The 23,603-nt window shown below is 52.0% G+C and overlaps 2 protein-coding genes across 4 annotated transcripts in view; both read right to left on the bottom strand.

The window, feature by feature from the left end:
• RAC2 (Rac family small GTPase 2) overlaps positions 1–23,603 on the bottom strand; it is a 61,645-nt gene that overhangs the window by 15,678 nt on the left and 22,364 nt on the right. The gene's annotated exons all lie outside the window — the stretch shown is intronic.
• C1QTNF6 (C1q and TNF related 6) lies at positions 11,460–20,590 on the bottom strand. 3 transcript variants are annotated; one of them, XM_055807606.1, is made up of 3 exons: positions 20,507–20,590; positions 16,034–16,271; positions 11,460–14,568 (listed from the first exon to the last, which is right to left on the bottom strand). In XM_055807606.1, the coding sequence occupies exons 1-3, from the start codon at positions 20,558–20,560 to the stop codon at positions 14,021–14,023; spliced, it is 840 nt and encodes a 279-aa protein (XP_055663581.1). In that variant the 5' UTR covers positions 20,561–20,590; the 3' UTR covers positions 11,460–14,020. The 3 variants fall into 3 exon arrangements, with proteins under 3 accessions (XP_055663581.1, XP_005232928.1, XP_027636171.1); XM_005232871.3 differs by lacking the exon at positions 20,507–20,590 and adding an exon at positions 20,120–20,346; XM_027780370.2 differs by lacking the exon at positions 20,507–20,590 and adding an exon at positions 17,106–17,226.

Below are 23,603 nucleotides of genomic sequence, written 5' to 3'. Positions count from 1 at the left end.
AGCCTTGCAGCTAGTCTGGATAAGCAACACTGCCCTGCGGTAGCTGCAGTGCCTCTTTGGCATGACTTGTCCATTCAACAGGCCATACAGGGGTGTCCACTTTCTTCCAAAGCTTCATGTGCCATCACCTCCACAGATGGATAGCCCCTCACAGGCCCTGCAGGGCATGTTCAGTTTTAGAAGATCCTTTCACCACAAAGGTCTCCCCCAGAACACTTTGTCTTCACATCCCAAGACAAGACAGACACACAAATGCAAATCCACGGCCCAGTGGTTGCCTTGTTCACAGATAGCCATACATATGCATGTGGTCCCTGCTCACCTCTCTTTTCCCATGCACAAATACAATTCTCTGAAGTGCAGCACATTACGTTTCCTGTTTGGTGTGGACGGCGCAAAGATGGCCAGTGGTGTGGGGCCAGATGATGAGAATCTCCTTTTATACACACGGTGGTCATCATGCCCTGTGCTCCTTGCTTTTCTTCCCTAGAGCAACTCAAGGCCCAAGCTCAGGTCCAGCAAGCAGGTTTTGCTGACCAAATATTGTCAGAAGCTAATCTCAAGTCTGCAGGCAATTCCTTTATGAGAACTTTATTAAACCTGGAGGATAGGGCCTCCTTTAGCAACAAAGGGATCTTGGTTTCAGGTAATGGAAAAAGGGTGTGGGAGGAGGATCAGTTTTTAGTCACAGGCAGACCACCCCACAGTCTGGATCTCAGAAGATATTAGATCACAAAAAGAAATAGTGTTAGAGCAAAAGAGTGATTTGAAGGCATGGGCTGAACCATTTTGAAGGAAGTTGCAATAGTGGATCCACACAGCCATTTCTGGGAGACCATTGCAGTTAATCCAGCATCAGGCACTCAGCCAGCGGTCTGGGGTGCAACACCTCTTTCCTCAACATGCATGACATGGACCAGGAGTCTGAGAGTTGTCACTTGGATGCTCTTGCTAGTCATCTGAAGACTCTTGTTATGGCCACCCTTTGTGAGGGCAACAGGGGAATCTGACCAGCCAGTCTCACTGAAAGAGAAGCAGCAGAGGGGATGGGCTTGCATGTTCTTCTGCTCTGGTAATCATTGGCTGTGGTAGTTGCACCTTAGGGGCTCCCACCAGGGTGGAGCTGTAATAGCATTATCCTCAGGCCACAGCCCGCCTTTCCCAGGAACTCTTAAAATGAATGCAGCTTATTCTGGCACAGAAGTCCTTGACTGAAGCAGTGAAGTTCTCTGTGAGTAACTTCTTGGTCTAACTAACTTGGTAACTAGCACCAACTCTGCAGCTGCAATGGAGTACTCATGTTAACCATCATTTTTCCTGTTTGTCCTTCAGACTGAGAAATCTGTGCCCTCCTTCAGACCAGAGATCACTTTGGGAAAGCAAGAGCACAAAGCACCCATTTTTAAATGGTTCAGCTTATCAAAGGAAAAAAGAAACCCCACTGATTCTTTTTTTTTTCTTATTGTTTTTAATGTGTAAGAATCAGATGAGGTTGGCTGTACACTGTGGTATCTGAAATAGTGTAAGAAGAAAACTTAACATGTAGATTAGACCCTAGAGAAGGTAAGTAGCCGCTGCCATTGAAAACAAGGATTTATCTCATTAACCAGTTCATTGGAGACTGTTTTTTCTAGAGTTGGGTCTCTGTGACAGATTCTCGTGCAGAGTTTTTGATATCTAGTAAGGACTGATGTTACATCAAAGACTTTCCCAATGAGGGTCCTAACGGAGACCCAGCTCCCCTCTGTCCAGCCACCTTTGCTTACCAGTAGTACTTTGTCAAGTGTGACTGGCTTAGATTGACTTTCCTAAAATCATGGAGGGAGGGGGAATGATCTGATGGATCAGCTAACAGACAACCAAACACTGATGTGTAGAGACACAGACTCCTCAGCATGTTTAATTTCCATTGGAAACAGTTTAAAAATGTACTAAGCAACAACTGCATGGCATAAGTAAGAAAGGGTTTTCTGCGCAGGTGTGACACCATGATGGTGTCCAGATCCCATCTGCTACAGATAAATACACTTTCAGCATGGTTTTCAGACTTGATTGCCCAGGTTGTTGTGCTACTGAGAATGTGGCACTTTTTAACTTTTGTACTCTGACGTAGTTAGGAATGGTGCCATTTGTAATGTGACAAGCCAAACAAAACCACATTATCAGCAACACATGCGAGGTGTTCTTGCGATTACCTTCCTGTCCCCATAATGGTGACTGAGATGAGTGAACTCACTAGTCAGTGTTGTAGTTCAGTGTTAAAGCAGCAGGTAAGTGTGGTGTTGGAGGTTTGGTTAAAGGCCCTGTTTGGGCCAGGCTGGTGTTTCAGGAGTAATGTAAGTTTTAAAAATCGTCAAGGCTGTGGCAGGTGCTTATGCACAGGCTCATCTTTTCCTCCTTGCTCTGCTTTCATTAAAGAAGAGCAATGCTGCTGAAACTTTCCTTTTTCAGTTGCGTGTCCACTCCGCAGAGAGAGTCTCCACAGAATGGTGGAGGTGAACACGAGAACAAAGAGAGTGAAGAAGCGTAAAGTGCAAAAGTATTGCATGGTGTCAGATTATCCCACAATTCATCAATTCATCAGCTGTGGTTAGGCTAGGCACATCTCTTCCCTCTGCTGGCTCTCAACTGGGACTGGAGTCCCAGGCTTACTGGGATGCTTTGCCTGTGGTTTACAAACCACCCAGCTCACCAGGGGCGAGTTTAGTGGAGGGGTCCGTAGATCCATCCCCGTGTCCTGTCCCCATGGTGCTCTGGAGTGGAGCAACGATAAGGGTGCAGAGACAGCAGGACATGAGGGGATGAGAGCAGAGATGCCCTGATGGCCACCAAAGTTTGCTTTCTGACAGGATACGCTGTGAAGATCTCTAGATGCTCTGTAGGTTATATTTGGTACTTTCCAAATAATGTTGTTTTAACTATAACCTTTACATTGAACTTCCTGCCATTCATATAAGTGCACTTCTCAAAACTACAATGTTGTTCTACATCTGCCATTATTTTCCTCTTAAATTGTGGTTCTACTCCGAAAAAAGTCTGCAAAAACGGCCCCACGAGGAACACTGTTTAGTCTATTAGTGATCTCTTTATTGAATTTGTTCACATTACCAGTCTAAAAGAGGTTTTGCTTTGTATCAAAATGGCAACCTCGGGCAGATGTTAAAGAGGTGGGTTTTTTCCCCCTTCTCCAGCATCCCTAGGGATATTGCTGCTGTAGGCTAAACACTGCCCTCAGGCTAATCTCCATCACCGTGTTTAAGTGGAGAGCCTTTTAAGCAATGGAGTTTAAGTTCTGGGATCAGGAACCACAATGGAGTAGCCACGCTGTGCAGCATTAAGCCCACCTACACAGCAGGTGATATTCCTGTTTCTTCCCTTCCAACTTCTGTCCCACAGAGAGTGTCCTGATAGATCTGCCTGATAAAAGCAGGAGACTTCAAGTATACACATGAAAACACAAAATGTTCAAATTCAGGGATTCCCTACCCCTGCAGACTAAGGAAGAACATGGATAAAAGTGCTAGAAAGCTGAGGCATTTCCAGGCCCTCTTGCCTGTGGTATGTCTGGGGCCACAGGTGGGAGGGGATGGAGGAGATGTTCACTTTCACTCCCTGATGGTGATGGTCACAGGCCCAGAGAAGTGGGGAAACAAGGGTGGGAGGGAAAGCATACTACTTTTGATCAGTTTCACTCTCAGCCTGCCTGGCTGTGAACATACAGCTATGAGCTTGTGAGCACGAACACAGGACAGTCAGGAGATGCCATCAGTCAGGACCTGAGCCCCGGCTCATCATGATGTTTGGGTTGAACTAGACAGTGTCAGGACTTTGATCTGAAGGACTGGAGCCCATGCAGCAGACTCAAGGCTTAAGAGAGCTCCTAGGTGTGGGTGTCTGCCTCCCTGATGGGTGCTTGGGTTCCACAAGGGCTGCTCAGACCCAAAGTCCCTCCCTAGAGACACTCATGGAGACCTGGGCTGTCACCCTGGGCCTGGCACTCTGTGTCCCTCCTTGGGCTCAGCAACATGAAGGAAGGCCAGTACTTATGCCTTTGAGTGAGCCTGTGGATATAGCATGTGAGGCACAGCAGGTGTTTGAGCCACAGCAGACTGGCAAGTGATCTCCGTTGGCTGAATCATGACGTTTGTGTATGCAGATGGCCTTAGCCTGGCACATCTGTGATAGAAAACTCACCAGTGTGAACTGGAATGAAGGTGGTGTACCCGTGGGGCTATCGACGTATTTCTACAGCTCTCGCATCCTCTCTGCATCTCAATTTCCACAGCCGAGAAAGGGGCATAAAGGACATCTGTCTTCTTCAGGAACTGAGATTCACACACCAGGCACCAGATCCTGTATCGCATGCAAGTGTTCTCTGCCCGGGTGTATAGGGACATCACTGACTTCTAGTATGAAAATGTGCCAGTGCAAGTCCCTAAGGGTTCCCCTGGCATCGGATGCTGAAGATGCATGGACGGAGTGCCTACTGAACTTGCTCACAGACCTGTATTGAAGAGGGAGTGCCTGTGCAAGTTGTATGATCTACAAGAGGACAGCATTGGATTCAGACACCAGCCTTGCACCAGAACTGTGCCCGAGCAAGATAATGAGCTGAACACTGTCTGATTTGCTATTCAGCACCAGCGACTGCTCTTGTCCTTGAGGGAAATTATTACCTTGTCACCTGGTGGTCTTGGAAAGATAAAGCCCTGCTCTCTTTTGCAGTCTGCCAATGTGTTACAACTCTCTATTCAAAGTTAGAGGGGCTTGTGTGCAAATGTTTGACAAGCCTAATGTGAAGCAATGATGGCTTCCAGACCTAATAAAATGGGAAGAATTCAGAGATTTATTGTACATTCAAAACTGCTTGAAGACAAGACATGATACTGTAAGGAGATTCTTAAGAATAAACCCTCAGGTACTTTGATTAGCAAGGCTTGCTCCCAAATTAATCACATTTCCCTTTCTTCTCTAGAGGAAAAAAAATCATTACAACAACCACCCCCATTCTGCTCAGAGCTCTCCTTGCTCTTTCTCTGTTTTCTTCATCTCTTTGCCTGAGCAGTTTCTAGAAAGGGAGTTAATTAGATTGTTGATTTTCTTTTAAAATATGCTTGATGATGTCATTCTTATCCAAAGACCAACCCCCTCCTCCCCCTTTAAGCTCTTCTGGGGGTTACTGATTTGTGACTATGGCAATTATTACCTTTTATGTCGTTCAAATACCTAAACAGAAATTACTTGTTTGGAGGCAGCTGGCTGTCTCCCCACAGCTCAGTGCTCAGAAATTGTGCTCCTGTTTCTCCCCTGGGCTCAGTCGGGCGACCCATTTTTTCCCCTGTTTTGTGGTTTCTCAGGTTCAGCCCCACACTCCCCCCACCCCCACCACCGTTTGTCCCTCTAATGTGAGGGAGAACTTTACCTTTCCCACCTTGGGAGAATGAGAAAGGCAATGGCCACAACCAGTGTTCCTGGATGGAAGGTATGAAAGGGAAGGGTGAAGTCCAGGTCCACGACCTGACTCAAGGACTTGAGGGCACTTCACTCCCCCAGCTGATGACCTTGTGAAATAGGTCAACCCAAAGAGCTCCTCATCCCTTTTGAGAGCCCACCCCTGTCAGGGTTTCAGCTGTGGGCTTGCTCCTCTGAGCACTTTTCCTCCTTGGCAGTCCTACTCTGAGGTGAACTGCCTGTTTCAAAGTGGCTCTTCAGCTTGATGAGGCTTTTGGGTGCAGCTGCATGCACTTGAAGAGCCTGTTTTCTGGCTATGGGGGCTGGAGTAGGAAAGGCTGCTTGTTATTGGAGACTGCTAACCAGATCCTGGCGAACACTGCAAGACCTCCGCTTGGAGGAAAAACAAGCAGTGTGGAAATTACTGTTTTCCCCACTGTGGTGTCTGAAGACCTTGAAGGTGCTCCTTGAGAGATGCAACACAGAGCCCTTTGCATGTGACACGTTTCAGGTTCACAGCTGTAACACAAAGGTCAAGCCATATTTCACCACATCTACCCTGTTGACTGTGCCTGTACTTGGGAAACGGGACGTGGAGGTCTCAGGGGAAATGAGACTTGGTTCCTTGAGAGAAAGACAAGACTGGGGTGTCACTTTCCCCCTCTCCTGCTCCTGAGAGTGGCATACATGGACAGGAGGGTGGTGCCCTTTTGAGTATCACCATTCCCTGTTGGTCCAGTACCTCCCACATAAGAAGCAGGAAAGGGCATGGAGCACTGAAGCAATTCACGCCTTCATCCTTCTCCCTGCAGCTCAGCAGAGCAATTGCAGCCCTCGCAGCCAGCATGGGGCTAGGAGGGCTCTTTTAGGCAGAGTGCTGGTGCCCCACAGTTGGAAGCAGGCTGTGGAGATGTTCTGGGGGGCATGCCCTCTGCCTGCACCTGTGCACACATTCGTGCACCACAAACACACACACAAGCACGCACACACTGTTGCAGCCAGCTGGGGAAACACTGAGGGGATCAAGCTTTTGGCTCCACTCAAATGCTTACCCTGGCAACAGGCCGAGGACAATGCATGTCCACAGGCACCAGAGTCCCTTCCCTTAGCCACGGTCCACCCAGGTGAGACCTTAATTCCAAGGGGAAACTTGCATTGCTGCTCTTACATTTCAAGGATGAGAGTGTCAGTACCTTTCCCCAGTGCTGACCTCCCCTGAACCCCAAAAGAAAGGATTCTCCCTTTCTTCCTACTCTCCCCACCCACTTTGCAGGCAGCAGGTTCCTTCATCAGAGATGCTCAGTGTCCAGAGGGAGGGTGGCTGTTGAAAATGGCAGCTCAGGGGTTTTTTTCCTCTTTGGTCTTGGAAATGATGCTGGCAGCCTGGTGTAGTATCTCTCCCTCCTTGCCCCCTCCCCTGCCTCAGCCCCCATGAGGGGGGAGGAAAAGCGTGGGCAGTGGAAGGAGTTGTGGTTCCCAGATGTGTGAATTGTTGCCAAGTAGAAATAGTGCACCACGGACAAACAGCAGAGCAGCTCAGCTGAGAGCCATCGCTTTGGGCTTGCGTCACTGACCTTTTCCTCTCGCCCTTCTCAGTCCTCACCTGACCCCCCCTTCCCCCGCACCGCTTCCCCTGCACTTTGCACCGAGAGCTCTCTGCACAGTGCTTTGCAGTGGTGAGGGGGGCTGGCACAGTGATCTAAAGGAGTGGGGGACTGGAAAAAAAATATCCAAACAAAATCCTGCAGCAAAGAGAAGGCAATGAGCTGATCCTCTCTCCATTTCCCCAGAGCTCAGGTTGCCACCCTGCAGGACAAGAGAGTCATGGGCTGAGCTAACACACCACTGTCCCTGCCTGGTTTAGCCATTGCAATGAAGGCACAGCTCTTCTGCCTCCACAGCTGGCAGGACGGGGGATGACGGAGGAGAAGCAAGCCTGTCTTAGGGTCAGGGGAGTGCTTCAGACTCTGGCATATCATGAACAAATGGAATTTCAAAAAAACATTTCAAAGCCTTGCAGGACCAAGCTTGAAACACGGTACAGCTGTAAAAGCCTGCATAAATCTTCTGAAGAGTCAAACAATGCCACCAGCATACCACAAAGAGAGAAGCAGTAGTTGAAGTGAAGCAAGGGCTTGGGAGGTGTTCTGGACTATGTGTGGAATGGTAATTCTGTGGGCCCTTGACGCAAAAGATCTGCTGAATTGCTGCCCATGGCAGTGGCAGTGGACAGGGCTTCGTTGCCTGGGAAGTCCTTTCTAGTGATTTGCCCCATTCCACTACTTCACGTGAAGAGCTGAGGACATGGGTGTGTGTGTGAAGAAAACAGTGTCTGTAGGAGTGAATGGGAGAATGCCATGAGCCCAGAAAAGCATGTGTGGGGCAAACAGGAGACTGCAGTGAGTCTCAGGTACTCCATGGAAGATGCTTTGCCTGAGTCCTGCTGTAGGACATTGTTGTGTCAAACACCTGGAGGGTAGTCAAGACTTCAGAGCAGGGGACCAGAAGAGTGAAAATGATGCCTGCAGTGCATCAGTTAGACAAGGAAGCCTGTTGTCCTTCTTCCTCTCCCTGGGTATTTTCTTCCCCTGGCTGCTTTGAAGCACTGCAACTGTCCTCAGTAGCAACCAGTGAGGCTTGGACACATCTCCTGCCTCAGAGGTGCACTGCAGTTTGCACTGTCTGGGCTCCCTGGCAGTCGAGGCACCTCAGCAGCTGTAAGGTTGATGCAGGTCAGTGTCACTTCTCAAAGGCGTGGATACAATAGGTTAAAGTGAATCAAGAAACAACACAGCCCCCCACCTCTTACTCACCCTGACCTGGAATCCCAGCCTTCCCAGGTGGACGGGGAACCCCCTACTCCTTAGCTTCTCCGACCCAAGGGCTCTCCATCCTGCTCCCTCCCATTTTAGCTGTTGCAAGCAGGGTGGGAAAGGTGTGAGATTTTGCAATAATTCTCTGGCCATTTGTGAGTTAAGTAAGTGACACAAACTCAAGAGATGGGCCAGTCTGTGGGTTGAGAAACTCTCAGAAGCCTTTGATTTAAACCTTCTGCCATGGCACTCGTCATGGTATAACTGCAGGGAAAGAGATCACAGAGGGCTGGTGGGAGAAGGGGGAGGCATGTAATGAGGTGAGGTTGCTATGCTTGTACCAAAAAGGCCTGGAGCTTCAGCCCCACTCTACCCACCTCCTGATAGCATCTTCAGAGCGAGCCAGGTTTGCAAAGGGCCGTTTGCAAACAGTTTCCGTTGGCAGGAAGGTGAGATATGTCCATACTGGGCTGGTAAATGCATGTATACACGTGTGTGGGTGTCATAGCAAAGTGCACACCGAACTGACTTCTGAAGCCCAGCATGGCTCTGCAAATGCCCATGTTTCCACTGTGGTCAGAGGAGGGCCATACCATGTGAGGCAGTGGAATGATCACCCTTGGCAAAGCAGCTGTGCCCCACCATCCATGCAGCCATGGGCAGGGTCCACATCCAGCCCTTTGGGCCCAACAGCAGGTCCCAGCCAGCAAGGTGAGAAAAAGGAGATGTGCAGCAGGTTCAGCCCATCGCTGGCATCTGGCTGCAACGCACTGGATGGAGCAAGGCAGCAGCTCTGCTTGCAGCACTGGGCTGTACTGGCTGGGGCGTTGCAATACCTCCTCTCCCTCCCTGGACTCTGGGAAGTAAAACAAGGCTGAGGTGTGGCTGATGTGTGAGCGAAGCAGGTTGTCTGGGTGTTTGGGAGGGGAGGAGGGACAGCAAGCTGGAGCAGAGGGGAAACCTGCTGTGCTACACTGTGGCAGCCCCCTGAAGGTGCACAGATCCCTCATGTGGGGCAGAGGGTGCACCATGGCTGGCAGCTGGGGCGAGGCTTGAGGGGTTGCCAGAGACCTTTCCCATGACTGCCCCACCTGTGACATGGGATCAGAGGAACTTCAGAGACAGGTCCTGCTATGCTATGCCCCTGCTGTACCTGGTGCTTTGGGTGCAGGCATGTCCACCTGTGCCCATCTAGTGCCCCCAGTGGGGTCAAAGGTCTCCTTTTATATTTCTTTTCTTGCCCTGCTTTTCTTTTCCCCTTTCCCACAGCAATCACAGGGCAAGGAGCTATTGCAGGGCCTTGAGCTTCTCCTGAGCTGGGCCTGACACATGCTTTTTTCCCCAGAGACAGCACCATATCCTGCCCTTTACCTCCTCTCTCCCACTCTCCCCACCTTTCATGCCTGCAAAACCACAAACCTGCAGGAAGCCAGTTTAAAGAGCTTTCCCCTTGGCAGATACCTCGAACAAGCCTGAGACATGGCCACAAAGCCTTTTGTAGCAGAGTTTAGACCTGTCTTTCAGGGGAAAAGAGAAGCGTGGCTCCAGAGTAGTGCTGTAGCTGCCCACTCCAGGGCACGCTTCTTGTTTGCCCAGGAAAGAGGTACTGGCTGTCACCAACCCCAGGCTCACATGCCACGGTGCAGCCCCATTGCATGGAAAAGGACCCAGCCCTGGGGTGAATGAAGTGAATGGAAGTCTCATGGCCTTCAGGGCATGGCTGCACCCACTGGCAGGGCAGCTGGGCTGGGCTGACCCAGCCTGGCACGCATTCCTTCAACAGCATTGCAGGGTCTGTCTTGCCTGAGCTGAGTCTCACCTACAGCAGCTCCCCAGTCAGGCATCCATGGTGTGATGGGTGGCACCAGCTACAGATCCTGCCTGTCACTGTGCATCTTGGCCCCAAGGGATTTGGCTGAAGAGACTCTTCAGGTGACACTTTCCTCTCCAAGTGGGCAGGCTGAAGAATTGAATCATAGAAAAAAATCCTAGAAGGTCTGGCTACACATTTCCACTCCTCCCTCACTCCTCACCTTCTGTAAGTGTGACTAAGTCACCTCCAGTTTACCAGGATCTCACCTCAAGGGGCCAGGTTGCACAAGTACAGCCCCTGCATTTCCTGAGGACAAGTTTCTATCTGCTTCCTCAGAAGTAAATAAAAAATGTGAAGCAAGCCTGTAAGGATGTGTATGATAATGTTTTCCACCCCTTGCCAAACATAGCATCTGGTACATGTCAAACCACAGGAGAAGCTATGTGAAGATGATTTAAACTCAAAACAGATGATCCTATATGGGCATCTCCTCTTGTTTTGTTGTCCATTCCTCCACTTCAGCAGAAGTCCCCTCAGTCCAAACCCCAAAGATGTTAAATAACCCCCCCACTTACCTCTTTGACTTGCACTGAGACCTCTAAAAAGCATCTCCCTGTCCGTAGGCCTCTATCCCTCCTAGATCTTCCACTCAAGCCTCTGAGTCTCCACTCCCCCCTTGTGTCTCCCCCTTTTCCCCAATTTTATGGGCAATCACCTCTTGTCTTTCCACCTCTGACATGAACCTCAAGCCTTTCTCATCACACACAGGTCTTCCAAAAACGTGTGTGCAGCTTAACTCTGGAACTGCCACTCTCCCGACTGTTAGCAAGCACAAGTGTCTAGTCAACAATTTAATGTACCTCTTACATCTGTACCTCTGGCTTTCACCTCTTGGCAGAGAAAAGAGAAACACCACAGGGAAAACAGGAAACACACATGCTTACTAAGTACTTGATAGAAGGATCTGCTAAAAATTTCACCAGATAAAGGGTCTGATCCCCCTTAAAAGAACTCCAGCATTAGCCCAGCCTTCCTTAATATAATTAAGTACTTGAAGCTTAAGCCTACAAGCCATTGTATTGTCCTGGGTTTTTTTGATAATTTCCAAAGAATCCTTCCTTGAATTTGCTTAATGCTTTCCCAGAAGAGGAGAGGACTGTCACAATTATAAGTGTTCAAGTAATAAATATCTTTAGGGTAATGAATGGCTCTCCACAAAGGAAACAGACAGAAGATTGCCAAGGATTGCCCAGGGAAGTTTCTAGAGCCGAGTTAGACTTCGTACCTGACTTTAGGCCAGTGTCTTTTCCATCACACTATTTGGCGACAATCAGAGCTAGAAGGAATAGGTTGGGAGGGAAAAGCGGATCTAAGTGCAAAACAACCAAGGAAAAAAAGTTTAATACCACTGGAAAAAAAATAATATACATATATATATACAAAACTTGGAGTTTGTTTGGTTTTGTAACATAAAGCACCATTAATTCCACAGTACATTACAACTCGGCCTACTACACCTTCCAGAAAGCACCCAATACTCCTGAAATCTTAATTAGCACCAAGGGATTGCCATCTTGTTTAGCACCAAGAAGCCTGTTAAACACACCCTTTGGTCCCCCTGCCCTCCCCTCTCATACAGATCAGGCACTGTTTGACTGCTCATGGATAGGCGCATGAGACATATCACTGGCATTCAAACATCAAATAGAAAAGGAGGAAGAAGAAAGCTTGTTTCTGGAGGTATTAAGTGTTAGAGAGGCTTGATTTTCTTTAGGGAGACACAGGGGCACTATACACTGTAAATAGACAATATCTGGGTTTGCAGTCTATTGAGGAAGAGAGAAAAAGAATTCAGTCCTGAGCATCATCTCCAACATGCTGCTTCCTCTCTACTGTCTGAAATCCTGTCTCTGAGCAATTCCACACACTTGACCTGCTTAGGGAGGGGAAGAAACTCACAGTCTCCTTTAGTTCCCATGATCCCACCATTACATGCTTCCCTGGGAAAAACCCAGCTTTGCCTCAGTGAAACCTTGTTTTTATACCCATTGCCTCAGTGACAGTGGTGGGGAGGATCCAGGACAGAAAGTGCCTGAAACTCATTCCAGTCTGTACATCTTCCTTAGCAAAGCAGGGAGGGTAAGCAAACAGGACAAGAGAGAAAATGTCCTGCGATTTTCTGAGGTTCATTTTTAATATTTATCCTGGGTCCCTGTGCCCTTGCCATCCTGGGCTGAGTGTACCAGACCTAGTCCTGTATAAGGATGCATATCTCCTATGGCAGAGCTCTGGCAGTCCCAGGTGCTATAGGCAGAGACCACGGCTAATCATGAGAGCACAGAAGCTATGTAACTCGGAAGACTTCATTACCAGTGATGGGCAGAGGAGAAATAGTTTCTCCTCCTGCTTGTCCTGTCCTGAAACTCAAAAAAGAGACAACTCTTGGCACCGCTGTTTACAGGAGCATCACAACATGTGGAAGTAGGTTTCCCAAAGTGCTGAGTCAGCCTCACCTGCCCCCCACCAGGACCACAGCAATCCCGGAGGGACGTGAGTGAGAGCAGCGTGAGACCAGTACAAATGGTACTAGAAAACCCTGCTGCTGACATTCCTTTCCCACTGCAACATCTCCAACATGACAAGAAGAGCAAGGATTTGTTTTAGCCACATGCTTTTCTCAGTTGTTCTGATGAGATTGCCAGAAAAGGGCACGGAGCATGGGGCAGGGAAGCTTTTAACCCTGGGGTGAGCTGTTGTAGTCTCACCTCTCTCTCTTTTCCATCCCAGAGGCAAAGAGGAGCCAGCCTGCCCAGGTTTGGAACTGATGTAACTGCAATAGCTCTCACAGCCTCCAGCTATCTCAGGTCCTGAAACAGCGGTGCCTCAATACCAGTGTGGGAGAACCACCTTCAGGAGGACAATGTAATGGCACACAGTAACCAGGGCCTGACTCTCCCCTCACATCAGCAAGTGTTAAAAATACTGCTGATACCAATGGAAGGCCATGGGTGCACCTCTGCCAAAGAAGGGAGCAGATTCAGGTTCTCTGTCTGGACTAGCTTCCCACAGCTGGGGAACCGAGACCAAGTAGCACCCCAGGGAAGTTTGGGGAGGCAGGCTTGGTAGGGTGGTCTCTCTCTCTCTTGTTCTATGATCCTTACTGGGAATCGAGTGGTGGGCTCTACTGATTCAACAGCAGATAGTTCTGAAGAGTCCGGCCCTTCACCTGTTTGAAGGGCTAGAGCTAGCACAGCGGGGAACAGCCCCACCAGGCCTAGATTTTACAGCCAGCCTGGACTCTGTGACCCAGAAGAGCATCTAAGGAAAGCCAGTGACATACTTCAGAAGACCAACAGTCCCCTTTTTGGAAAACCAGTATTGTTTCTCACTGGTCTTACATCTGATACAGGAGGCCATCAGACCCCAGTCAGCTCTCCAGACTACAGGTGTGAGAGGTGACATTAAGACCACGTTTCAGGCTGCAAAACTAGTGTGTCTAGTTGTGATGGAGACGAGCCAGGGTGCACCTGGGCAGCGGGGACTTTTTAGCCCTTTATACAGGAGTCCTTTGTGTATGAAGCTGCAAGAGGGACACATCCCCAGGAGCAGCATTTTAGCTTTCCTCCTGCTCCAGGACCCTAAATGCCAGACACAGCTCACTGGCAGATTTAGAAGATGCTGATAACCTAAGTTGGGATCATGAGGTGAGGGGGCGAGAGATGGTAGTGTCTCGCTGTAAGTGGACAGCTACAGGCCTGGCTACAAGAGAGCGTGAGGTGGAAGCCAGTGTGGCAAGTTTCACACTCAGTGCCTGAGACTTCACAGGCCCATTTCCAAGTGATTTGCAGTGGCTGCGGGCAGGAGAGAGATTGAGAGAGAGAGAGAGAAAGAGAGAGAGGAAGAAGGAAAAGGCCGAAGAGGCCCCAAGGAGGAGGAGAGACAGTTAGTCAAGGCTGGGCTTGACCAGGTACCCATTGAAGGTGATGTACACATCAACATCATCACTGTAAATGGCATTTTCCCGCTCCCGCTTGTAGAGCCTCACCCAGATCTCATCATTTTCCTGAAGCTCCAGCATAAGGCTCTGGCTCTGCATGATGCTGCGGTCGCTGGGTTGGGCATACAAGATGACTGCCTCTTCTTCGTTGTGCATGATGTGCATGTAGGTCTCCTTGAAGTTCCAGGTGTGGACGTTGAGGCTGAAATAGTAAAGTCCCCCTACATAGCAGTAGAATTTGCCATTGAACATATCAAAGTGGCTGTAGAGGTTGACAAAGACGGTGTCAAAGATCAAGACCTGGAAGCCTTCGCTGCTGTGCAGTGCTTTCTTGCGACCAACAGAGAATGCAGCGTACTGATGCTTGCAGGGGTCTCCCGCTGTGCCCATCTGTCCTTTACTGCCTTTCTGGCCCTGGGCACCCCGCTCACCTCGTGGTCCTTCTTTACCCCATTTCCCTGGCATCCCAGGCTCTCCTCGGTCTCCTTTCTCTCCTACAAGAGGAAGCAGAGAACACACTCCTGTGTGATACCAGATGGAGAGGTGGAAGTGGCAGTGAGAATGCCTGATGAGGAGGCAGAGGATTGCTCAAGAATGGGGCAATGCCAGAAGAAGGAACACTCCTGAGGGTCAAAATATCATTGTGCTTCATGGGAAAGGAGCTAGCAGAGCTCTGGGTGCAACTGGGGTTTCTTCTTTTAAAAAACCTTATCACCACATGATATGACCTTGCTGGAGGCACTAGGGCCTGTCCTTAGGAGACTTCAGCCTGAAAGGGAGCCCAGCAGTGCAAAGTACCAGTGGGGCTCTTGACCTCTTCTTCTTCCTCCACACTTTACCTCCACCACAGCCCCTGCCTTCCTACACACCTCTCCTATGACCCAATTATCCATGTAGGGTGCACACTGTTCTTAGTGTAGGCTGGAGAAGGGAAGAAGAGGTAAAGCCTGTGGGTGAATATGACTGGAGAGGTACAATAGGGTGGGTAAGAGGGAAAAGGTTCAAGCTGGACTTGGTGGATGGTGCGGTGCAAGTTAAAGGGCTGGTACTTTGGACAATACCGGCATCCCCTGTGCATCCTGTATATTAGTATAAGTAATACTGCAGTTCTACCCTGGAGTTTGTGCATTGCCTGTCACACACTTGGGCAGGCATCAATACAGACAGTGAGCTGCACCAGAACGTACACTATGTACAGAGAGAAGAGATCGGAGTCAGCGCAGCCTCCAGCACAAGTGAGTGCCCCAGATTTGTGTCTTGTTCTTTTCTGCCCCTCCATCCCCTGCACAGTATTGTAGGTCCCCCTGCAACATCCCACTTTAGCCCAGGCCTCTATCTAACCCAGACACACTTCTGAGCTTTGATGGCTTGCAGCTATTTCCAGGATGGGCAGGGAAGGGGGAGCATCTGCCCAGCTAGCCTACAGGAACCACAGAACAACAATAAGCGAGTGGAGCAGGATCCAGCTGGGAACAGGCTTTTGCCCGCAGCAAAAGCTAAAAGGGGAGCCCTGAAGGGAGGAGCTGATCTAAAATAGGGAGCCTTTTCCCATTAGCCAAGCCAGCCACAGCAGGGTGGAATGAGCTGGGATTTACTGCCAGTTAGCCTGGAGGTGCTTGCAGATAGCTGCCGCCTCCCTTTGCCCTCCCCCCACTCCAAAATGCACGTGACCCACGGAGCTGGAGAATGTTTCCCCACAGCCTTCCTGGGTGCCAATGCTTACCCTCCAAACATCCTTATTTTGCAGCTGGATAGACTGCTCCTTCCCTCAGGCACTACAAGACTCAGCACAAAAAATCTAAACCCTGGGCACAGTGTGTGTGGGCACATACCATTCAGTATGGCATCTGACAGTCTGTTAGCATAACCAGCATGCCAGCAATCCAGCTGTCACCTCCCTCGAAATGCCACCAGTCCCTGAGCAGGCCTTGGCATCCCGGGGCCCAGACGGACACTTACCCTTCAGTATGGTGATGTTGATATAGGGACGGACCTCCGGCATTGGGTAAGGCAAGTGGTGGTGGCTGGGAGGGAGCGGTAAGGCATCTGTGGAAGAGTCTGGTGGGTCACAACAGCGCTTGCAAGCACCAGGGGCTTGTTCTGTGAGGTTGGGTTCATCGGTGGGTGCCCCAAGCACAAAAAGAGGGAGGAGAAGGAAGGCCAGGGATGCGCGCAGGTACATTGTGTCCATGGTGACCTGGGAAGATACAAGGAAGCACCAGAGTGAGGTATAAGAACGGGGGGACACATGGGATGGAGAAGAGATAACCACAAAGCATCTTCCTGTGGCTGGAGCCAGGGGTGGGAGGAAATGGCGCTGTCCTGCAGAGTGAGTTTACATGCTTGAAGTCCCTGAAGGTTCAAGGCTGCAATCTGAGTAGCAACCGCATGGCCCAAGAGGATGCCCACGCCCTTCTGCGCAGACCACTGGAGACTAGGTCCTAACCCTGGAAGAAGGCTTGACCCTCACTAGGCAAACCACTGGAGCCACTAGAAGATTCAGTCCCCAGGCTGGAATAGAGGAAGGAGACGTGGCAAACCACACAGCCCCTTTAGCAAAAGCATGCTCCTGTGGGCTACTGAACCTGGGAAGAGGGCTGTGAAAAACTTCTTCAGCCCACCAGTCACTAGATACCAACTTTTTAGGGGAGTCTAACCCAACCACCCCTCTGTCCCAGGCAGTCTGACCCACATCCTTTCTCCTCTGGGCTGGGAACCAGACTTCAGCCCCCTCCTTCCCCCCACCAAACCCCATCCCTCTCAGTGCCTCGGCCCCCTCCCACCAGTGCTCAGCTGTGCTCTCGGCCAGACCCCAGCACCTTCCCGAGGGGATGGCCGGCTCCTCCGAGGGCAGCCAGGCCGGGGGGAGCTGCTTCGCCGCGCAGGGTGAAGGAAGCAAAGCTCTGGGCAGGCAGCCTGCAGAGAAGTATGCTTACGGCAGACAGACACGCAAGCAAGCTGAGAAAGCCCCTCTCCCAGCCTCTGCCCCCCCTTCCCTCTGCCTGCCCCCCAGCGCAGCGTGGCAGCTCACCCCCGAGGCCGAGAGCTCCGCTCCGCGCTCCCCTCCGCGGGCTGCGCTCCCCCGGCAGAGCCGCCCCCCGGCCCATGGCTTTAAGCGAGCGGGCTCTTGGCACCGGCGCTGCTCTGCGCTGGCTGGGCGCGCAAGCTGGGCTTGGACCTGCTCCCTCCCCTCTCCCTCCCTTTCCCTCCCTGGCTTTGGGCGCTCTCCATTGCAAACCGGCTTGGGTTTCGGAGCCTTTTAACTCTTTCCTAGGTAGCGCCTTTTCCTCATATATGGTTTGGGGTTTTTTCACCACCATTTTGCTTCCGTGCAGCCTAGCCCTGGTCAGCAAAAGGCAGGCAGCACAGTTTGCACCCTGTGCAAGGGGTGGGTGGGCAGCAGGGCAGTGTCCCACCCTTGAGCATCTCAGGATGGGCAAGATGTGTGTCAGTGCAAGAGACAGGCTTTCCTTCAGGTGGGCCGGTGCAGGACTCTGCCCCCACTCCTCTGCATTAGTCCCTTGTCCTGGCCCTTCACTTGGCTGGCGATGCTCTCCCCAGCTGTGCGTGTCCCACTCACAGTCCCCAAACTTCATCTTTCATTCCCTCCTGCATTGTTTCTTCTGCACGCCACTGCGGCCTCTTGCCACAGGCGTGATGTTTCTAGACGGCTCATCTGCCAACTGGAAGAAACATCAGGTTTTTTCCTCTCTGATCACCCCCTCTCCCTGGGCACAGTCCCAAGCCTTGCACTCTGGCGTGTGTCATCTACCGGTCATGTCCCTGGGTTATGTCCTGGGCTGACCAGTTCGCACGGGAGGGGTGTGCCTGGCCTGAAGCACAGCCCTGCTGTAGGGAGCTGCCTGCCAGCAAAGCTGAGGATCTGGAGCAAACCTTGGCCATGATCTTTGCACCCAGCCTGGCGTCGAGCTGGTATGCTTGTGCTGTCAGGATGACTGCTATGTGGCTGCGCCAGGACCTGGGAATGAAGGGCATTTGGGGGGGGGGGAAGAGTGCCACGGGGGTGGGGTGGACAGGAGACTTTTCTTATACTGCAGAATCTCTTGGGAAGAGGATTTTGGGGATCCTATCCTGCAGAAAACCTGGATTCAGGAACTTACACCCTGTGGGGGATGCACATATCTGTGGGAGGTAGAAGGAAGAAGGATGGGCAGTAGCTCTCTTTTGCGGGGGCCAGAAGGGCCAAGTCAGCACTGTGCCTTCTGCAATTTCCAAGAGCAGCTGGAGAAGGCTCCAAGGTTTCTGAGGAGGAAAGGGTTTTGTGTGTGTCTACGTGTGCTTGGACTTTTTTTTTTTTTTTTTTCTTTCTGTTTTCCTTCTCCCATTTGCTTGGTTTGGGAATGGGAGGCCCCGCTTCCCAGAGAGTGGCTGGCGTTTGGCAGGACCCCAGCACCACTGCAGAAGCAAGCGGAAAACTCTGGGAAAATATGTGCTGCAAGCTGGGGGAAGGGAGGAAGGGGGGCTGGGAGGCCTGGAGATATTCTCAGGCTGCCTGTCAGCCTTGAGCTCAATGAACATGGAGTGAACATGCCTCCCAGCCAGGGCAGGAGGAGGACCAAGAAATTTGTGGCTGTACTCCTGAGTTCTTAGCCAGGCTCCAGCACCAATGTGTAATGAGACACACTGCAAGTCTCCCACATCTGCCTGTGCCTTGCTTTCCCATTTTGGAAAATAAAAGGGGGAAAGTTTAGGGCAACGCTTCTTCCTAATGGAGCCTTGCCAGCTGACAGAAGTAGGTTTCTGTGATCAGTTGTGTTGTCTACTTCTGCCTGCTGCTGGTGGGGATTTCGGCAGCTGACGGTAATATAGAAAGCCAATACATTTTCTGGGGTGCATGAAAACTCAGAGACTGACACTGAAGGAAAAGTTCCTCTCTGTCACATCAAAGCTATTGTGGCGTCTCACTCCCTCAGGTTTTCCTGCCTGGCATATTTCCAAAAATGCCATTACCCCCTTCTGCAGCTCTCAGCCTTGTCTGCTCTCCTCTACCTTTCCAAGAGGAACAGCTAGCAAGGGAAGCCATTGTCCTCATTTCTGTCCCACATTTCCATCTGCACTCCTCAGTTGCTCACAACCAAGCAAACATTCTTCATGGAGGACCTCATCAGCTGGGGCCTTTGCCTTTGTCTCATCTGACTGCAAGAACAGCTCACAGTGGGCAGCGAGCAGGACTTTGTATTTAACATCTCATCTGAGCTGAATAGGGACTTGCAGGCAGCCGGCAAAGACTTGCACTGGTGGCATGTCCAAATGGACAGCAGTTTATGCTAAGTAAAGACACTTTTGCTAGGGTAGTATCACCCTGCTCCATGAAAGGAACTTGCTGTAACCAGCAAAATTTTGCCAGGGCAGCTACATTTGCAGAAACTTTTGGTTTGTATGGCTGAGTGCTCCAAGATACATGTTCTGAGAATGCTATCCAATAACTCTGTGCCAGCCACACTTTTAAGTGTAACCCAAGCCTGAAGGCACCTTGTGTGCTCAAGAATCTTCCCTCTCCCTCATCACATACTCTGCCTTGGAGGCAGCCCAGGGAAGCTCTGGCCAGATTGGACTGCAACAATCCCTGCCCAAAAGCAGCTGCTTCCTCCTCCTGCATTTCCTCCCTTCTCCTGCAACCCCCCAACACGGGAAAAGTAGGGGGCTAAAGCCTGACTCTCCCCGATGACCGCCTCCATCTTATTAACCCTCTCTACCACAGGTACAGAAGGAAGAAAATAACTTTGATGTTTTCTTCCCTTTCTAGCCCTTGTGTACAGCTCAGCTCTCCTGCTCTGCTGTACATACAAACATACATCCACCCACAAAGACCCACACACTCACCCTGCACAGCTCCTCCCTCACCAAAACCTCCGGAGCAAAGGTATCATCCCCACCAAGAGGCAGAGAAGCAGCTCCTTCTCTTCCCCTTCCTGGCTGCTTCTTCTCCACCACAGCCACTTCCCCTTTCCCTTTTTCCCCAGCCCTCTTCCCCCACTCTCCAAGAGCATCGCAAGCTGGGAGAGAAAGCAGAGGACCTCTTACCTCCGCTCCCCTCCGGAGAGTCCTGCGTTGGGTTATCCGTATCCTCAGCTGCTCCTGGTTAGCAGCGCGGAGAGGGAGGGCTGGTGGGGCCCAGCTGACTCCAGCCAGATGCTCGCCAAGTGCTCTTATGTAATTACTGTCTTTTCCATCCTGCCTCCGAGGCCTTTGCAAGTGCCTCCCCTCTTGCTCTGGCCCATGTCAGGCTTGGCTTTCCCTCCCTCCCTCCTTCCACCCACTCTGCACAATATCCCAATTTGCTCAGCTCAACAGCTGATTCCTTCTGGAAGCAAAATTCAGGCTTTTGGCTACTGCCATTGCTACCCTTGGAAAGAGAGCTCACATGTTGCAAGAGCTGGGAAGCAATGAGCAGCACTGCTCTGTGCTCACCTCCTGCCCATCACTGCCCAACTGATGCCGGGTACCTTTGCCTTGCCCTTCCATAGTGCCTGCAAACAGGGAGGGGGACACCTGAGACACAGAGAGGTGGCAGTGTGTTTTTGTGCTTCTTTACTTCGGGGTTCCCTTGGGTTACCTTGTAATAGCAGCTGGCCTTTTGCCGTATCAGGATTGCTGATCATCTCTGGCCAGGCTCCAGAAGAGGCTGGGAAGACTGGATGACTTTTAAAGGTCCCTTCCAACCCAAACTATTCTACGAATTTATGATTCTATGATAACACAAATATTTTCCAGTTTGTGAACTCCATGACTGTGCACAAGGCTTGTATAACAGCCAGCCCTTGTTACCCAAGAGCACCAGCGCAGTGTGAAATTACTGGCTTAGAATATTTAGTATGTCTCTGAGGGTGGGCAGGCCGGCTGGACGTCAGATGCATGGCTACATTTCTCTTGTAACTTCTGCCGATGGGCCTGGACCAAGCAAGAATGACACGCTCCTTGGCTTTACACAGGCTGCTGCTGAATTTGAGGGCACTTCTGCCAGCAGAGATTTCTGCTGTGGGCTGCCCGGCAGCCTGGACTATCTCACATGGAGATCAAGGCCTGGCAAAGCCACTACATTTTTTTGCTGTGCATTGCTGAAACGCCACGTGGCTGAGGAGCAGCTGGAAGAGCTGTTCACCTGTACTCATCACTACAGCAAAGCTGTTGCTAGACCTGGCAGTCTCTGGCACTAAGCATGACAGTGTGAGCTTGTCTCCCACTTCCCACTGCCTCCGAGACACCGCACCTCTGCCAGACACAGCTGAACGGTGTATTAGACCGGCTGACAAGTTGTGTCAGTTGCAGATGCCTTGCAGCTAAGGGCGCATCACCCAGGCTGCCCCTCTCCCCACAGACAGCTTTTCCAGCTTGAGTGTCCTATCTCTTACCCCGCCTTGTGACCCTGCCCACGAGACCACTGAGACAAGAAACTGTGCCAGTATCCACCCCAAACTCTGGCATGTGGCTACAAGCACTAACCCTTCTGCAATCAGCAAGACTTTGCTGCCTTGTAAGCATCTAGACCCAACAGCCTGGCTGGGTGGGAGCTACCAGGTGACATTTGCAGCCTGTTTGAACCAGTCCTTAAAAATAACCTTCAGCCAAGCATGCTGCCTTCTGCCTCTACGCATCTGAACGCCTCCTCCTCCCATCCACTCCTGTGTAGACCCAGGAGTTTTTACCCCTGTGCTGTCCTTCCCTACACATGCTCCTAGCCCTGCCCCGAGCAGTTATCAATAGCAGATCACTACTGGGGGCACCTCAGCTCTCACAAGGAGTGTGGAGAAAGGTTTCTCACCAAGGAAACAAATACTTTGTGGCAAGAGGGGGGAAAGCCAGTGTTTAAGAGCTCACAGAAGCTCTTGGATCTGTGAGGGGTACTTCCCACTAAGGGAACCACCCTGACACAGGCTGGGGGTCTGAAACAGAGAGAGGTTCCACCACCACTTGGTAGCACTGTCCTGAGACTGGTCCTTACAACCAGTGAACAGGCAAGAGTCCTGCCCCATTCTCTAGCCGTTTGATCCAGCATGAGCATTTTCTTCATCACTCCATCTTCAAGGCACACAGCACAGGCGTAGTTTGATACCTGTGCAACAAACCTTGATGCTTTCAGAGCGACAGATCTCTGCTGCAACTGTATGATGCCTTGTGGTTGCCACAATGCATCGGACGGTGTGACAGAGGGCTCTGCATGGATTGCCAGGCCCACAACCTGCATGGCGAGTACGCGGGATTTCCAAGAACAGTGCTGTCAGAGAGGGGTCCCGACGAAAGTCCAGCCAATATCCCTCGTTCCCGCAGTCAGCACACCACGGAGTGTGCAGGGTGCTGGGACCAGCCACTCCTGCAGCAAACTTGCAGGGCGCAGCCCTGCCCCAAACCCCACACATTTCCACGTTAGAAAAGAGCAGGTTTCCAGTTAGAAAAGACAAGCGGGCACGGCTCGAAGGCAGCACGCCCGGCTCCCCCCAAGACTGCTTGCCCCCGCCCCGGCCCGCCCCCCGCAGCCCCCCGGCTCCCCCCCAGCCTGCCCCCCCCCCGCAGCCCCCCGGCTCCCCCACAGCCTGCCCGCCCCCCCGCAGCCCCCCGGCTCCCCCCCAGCCTGCCCCCCCCCCCGCAGCCCCCCGGCTCCCCCCCCAGCCTGCCCTCCCCCCGCAGCCCCCCGCCTCCCCCCCAGCCTGCCCGCCCCCCCGAGTCAGGCCGCCCCCCCGCCCCGCCCGCCCAGCTGCCCCCCAGCCTGCCTGCCCCTCCCCTCAGCCTGCCCGGCCCCCCCGCAGCCCCCGGCTCCCCCCCAGCCTGCCCTCCCCCGGCATCCCCCCGGCGCTCCCCCCCCAGCCTGCCCTCCCCCGGCATCCCCCCGGCTCCCCCCCAGCCTGCCCTCCCCCGGCAGCCCCCCGGCTCCCCCACAGCCTGCCCGGCCCCCCCCGCAGCCCCCCCGGCTCCCGCCCGCCCGGCGGCTGCCGAGCGCCCCCTGCCGACCGCGCAGCGCCCCGCCCCGTGCCGCACGGTGGCCGCGAAGGGCGGGCAGCCCGCGTGTCCTGCCGGCGGGGGACACCTGCGGCCGAGGGCAGGTCGCGACCGGGGCGGCTCATGGTGTCCTTCGTCCTCTTCGCAGGCTCCCGCCCGCAGCTCGGCAGCAGCTCAGGTTGAAGACCACCGAGAAGCGGTGCTGGCGCACGGCCCGAGCCATCAGTGTGAGGCGAGGCGTGCGCACCTCCTTCCCGCACGGCCCTGTTGGTCGCGTGTAGAAGGACATGCTGCAGCCCAGGCACGTGTCTCTAGCTGGCTGCATTGACCTGCCGGGTATATATGTGTGTGTGTGATTGTGCGGGACGTGCCAAGTGTGAGATCTGAGTGCGCCGGCTGCGTTGTGTGTGGCGTTTGCATATTTTATGCTTGGGAAGGCAAAGAACACCAAGTTTTTATGAGCAAATATTTGCATATTTTCCACTCGTTTGAGCAGATAAAGCATTTCAATTCTCTGTTGAATCCTCAGGAGAGCCAGGAACGTCCTTTCAAGGGTGTTTCCCTTTCTTGTATC

This window comes from Falco peregrinus, chromosome 6 (genome assembly GCF_023634155.1).
Source record: "Falco peregrinus isolate bFalPer1 chromosome 6, bFalPer1.pri, whole genome shotgun sequence".
Taxonomy (NCBI): domain Eukaryota; kingdom Metazoa; phylum Chordata; class Aves; order Falconiformes; family Falconidae; genus Falco; species Falco peregrinus.
The sequence above is the reverse complement of the archived record's forward strand: the minus strand, read 5'-3'. Positions and strand labels throughout refer to the sequence as shown.

Bases quoted from the DNA above. Each gene is read 5' to 3' on its own strand.
- C1QTNF6 (XM_055807606.1), bottom strand. From the start codon at position 20,560: ATGGAAGGGCAAGGCAAAGGTACCCGGCATCAGTTGGGCAGTGATGGG. The intron at 16,272-20,506 runs GTGAGCACAGAG...GTATCTTCCCAG, and splicing joins TGGGCAGTGATGGGCAGGAG to GTCACCATGGACACAATGTA. The intron at 14,569-16,033 runs GTAAGTGTCCGT...TTCCTCTTGTAG, and splicing joins CAACATCACCATACTGAAGG to GAGAGAAAGGAGACCGAGGA.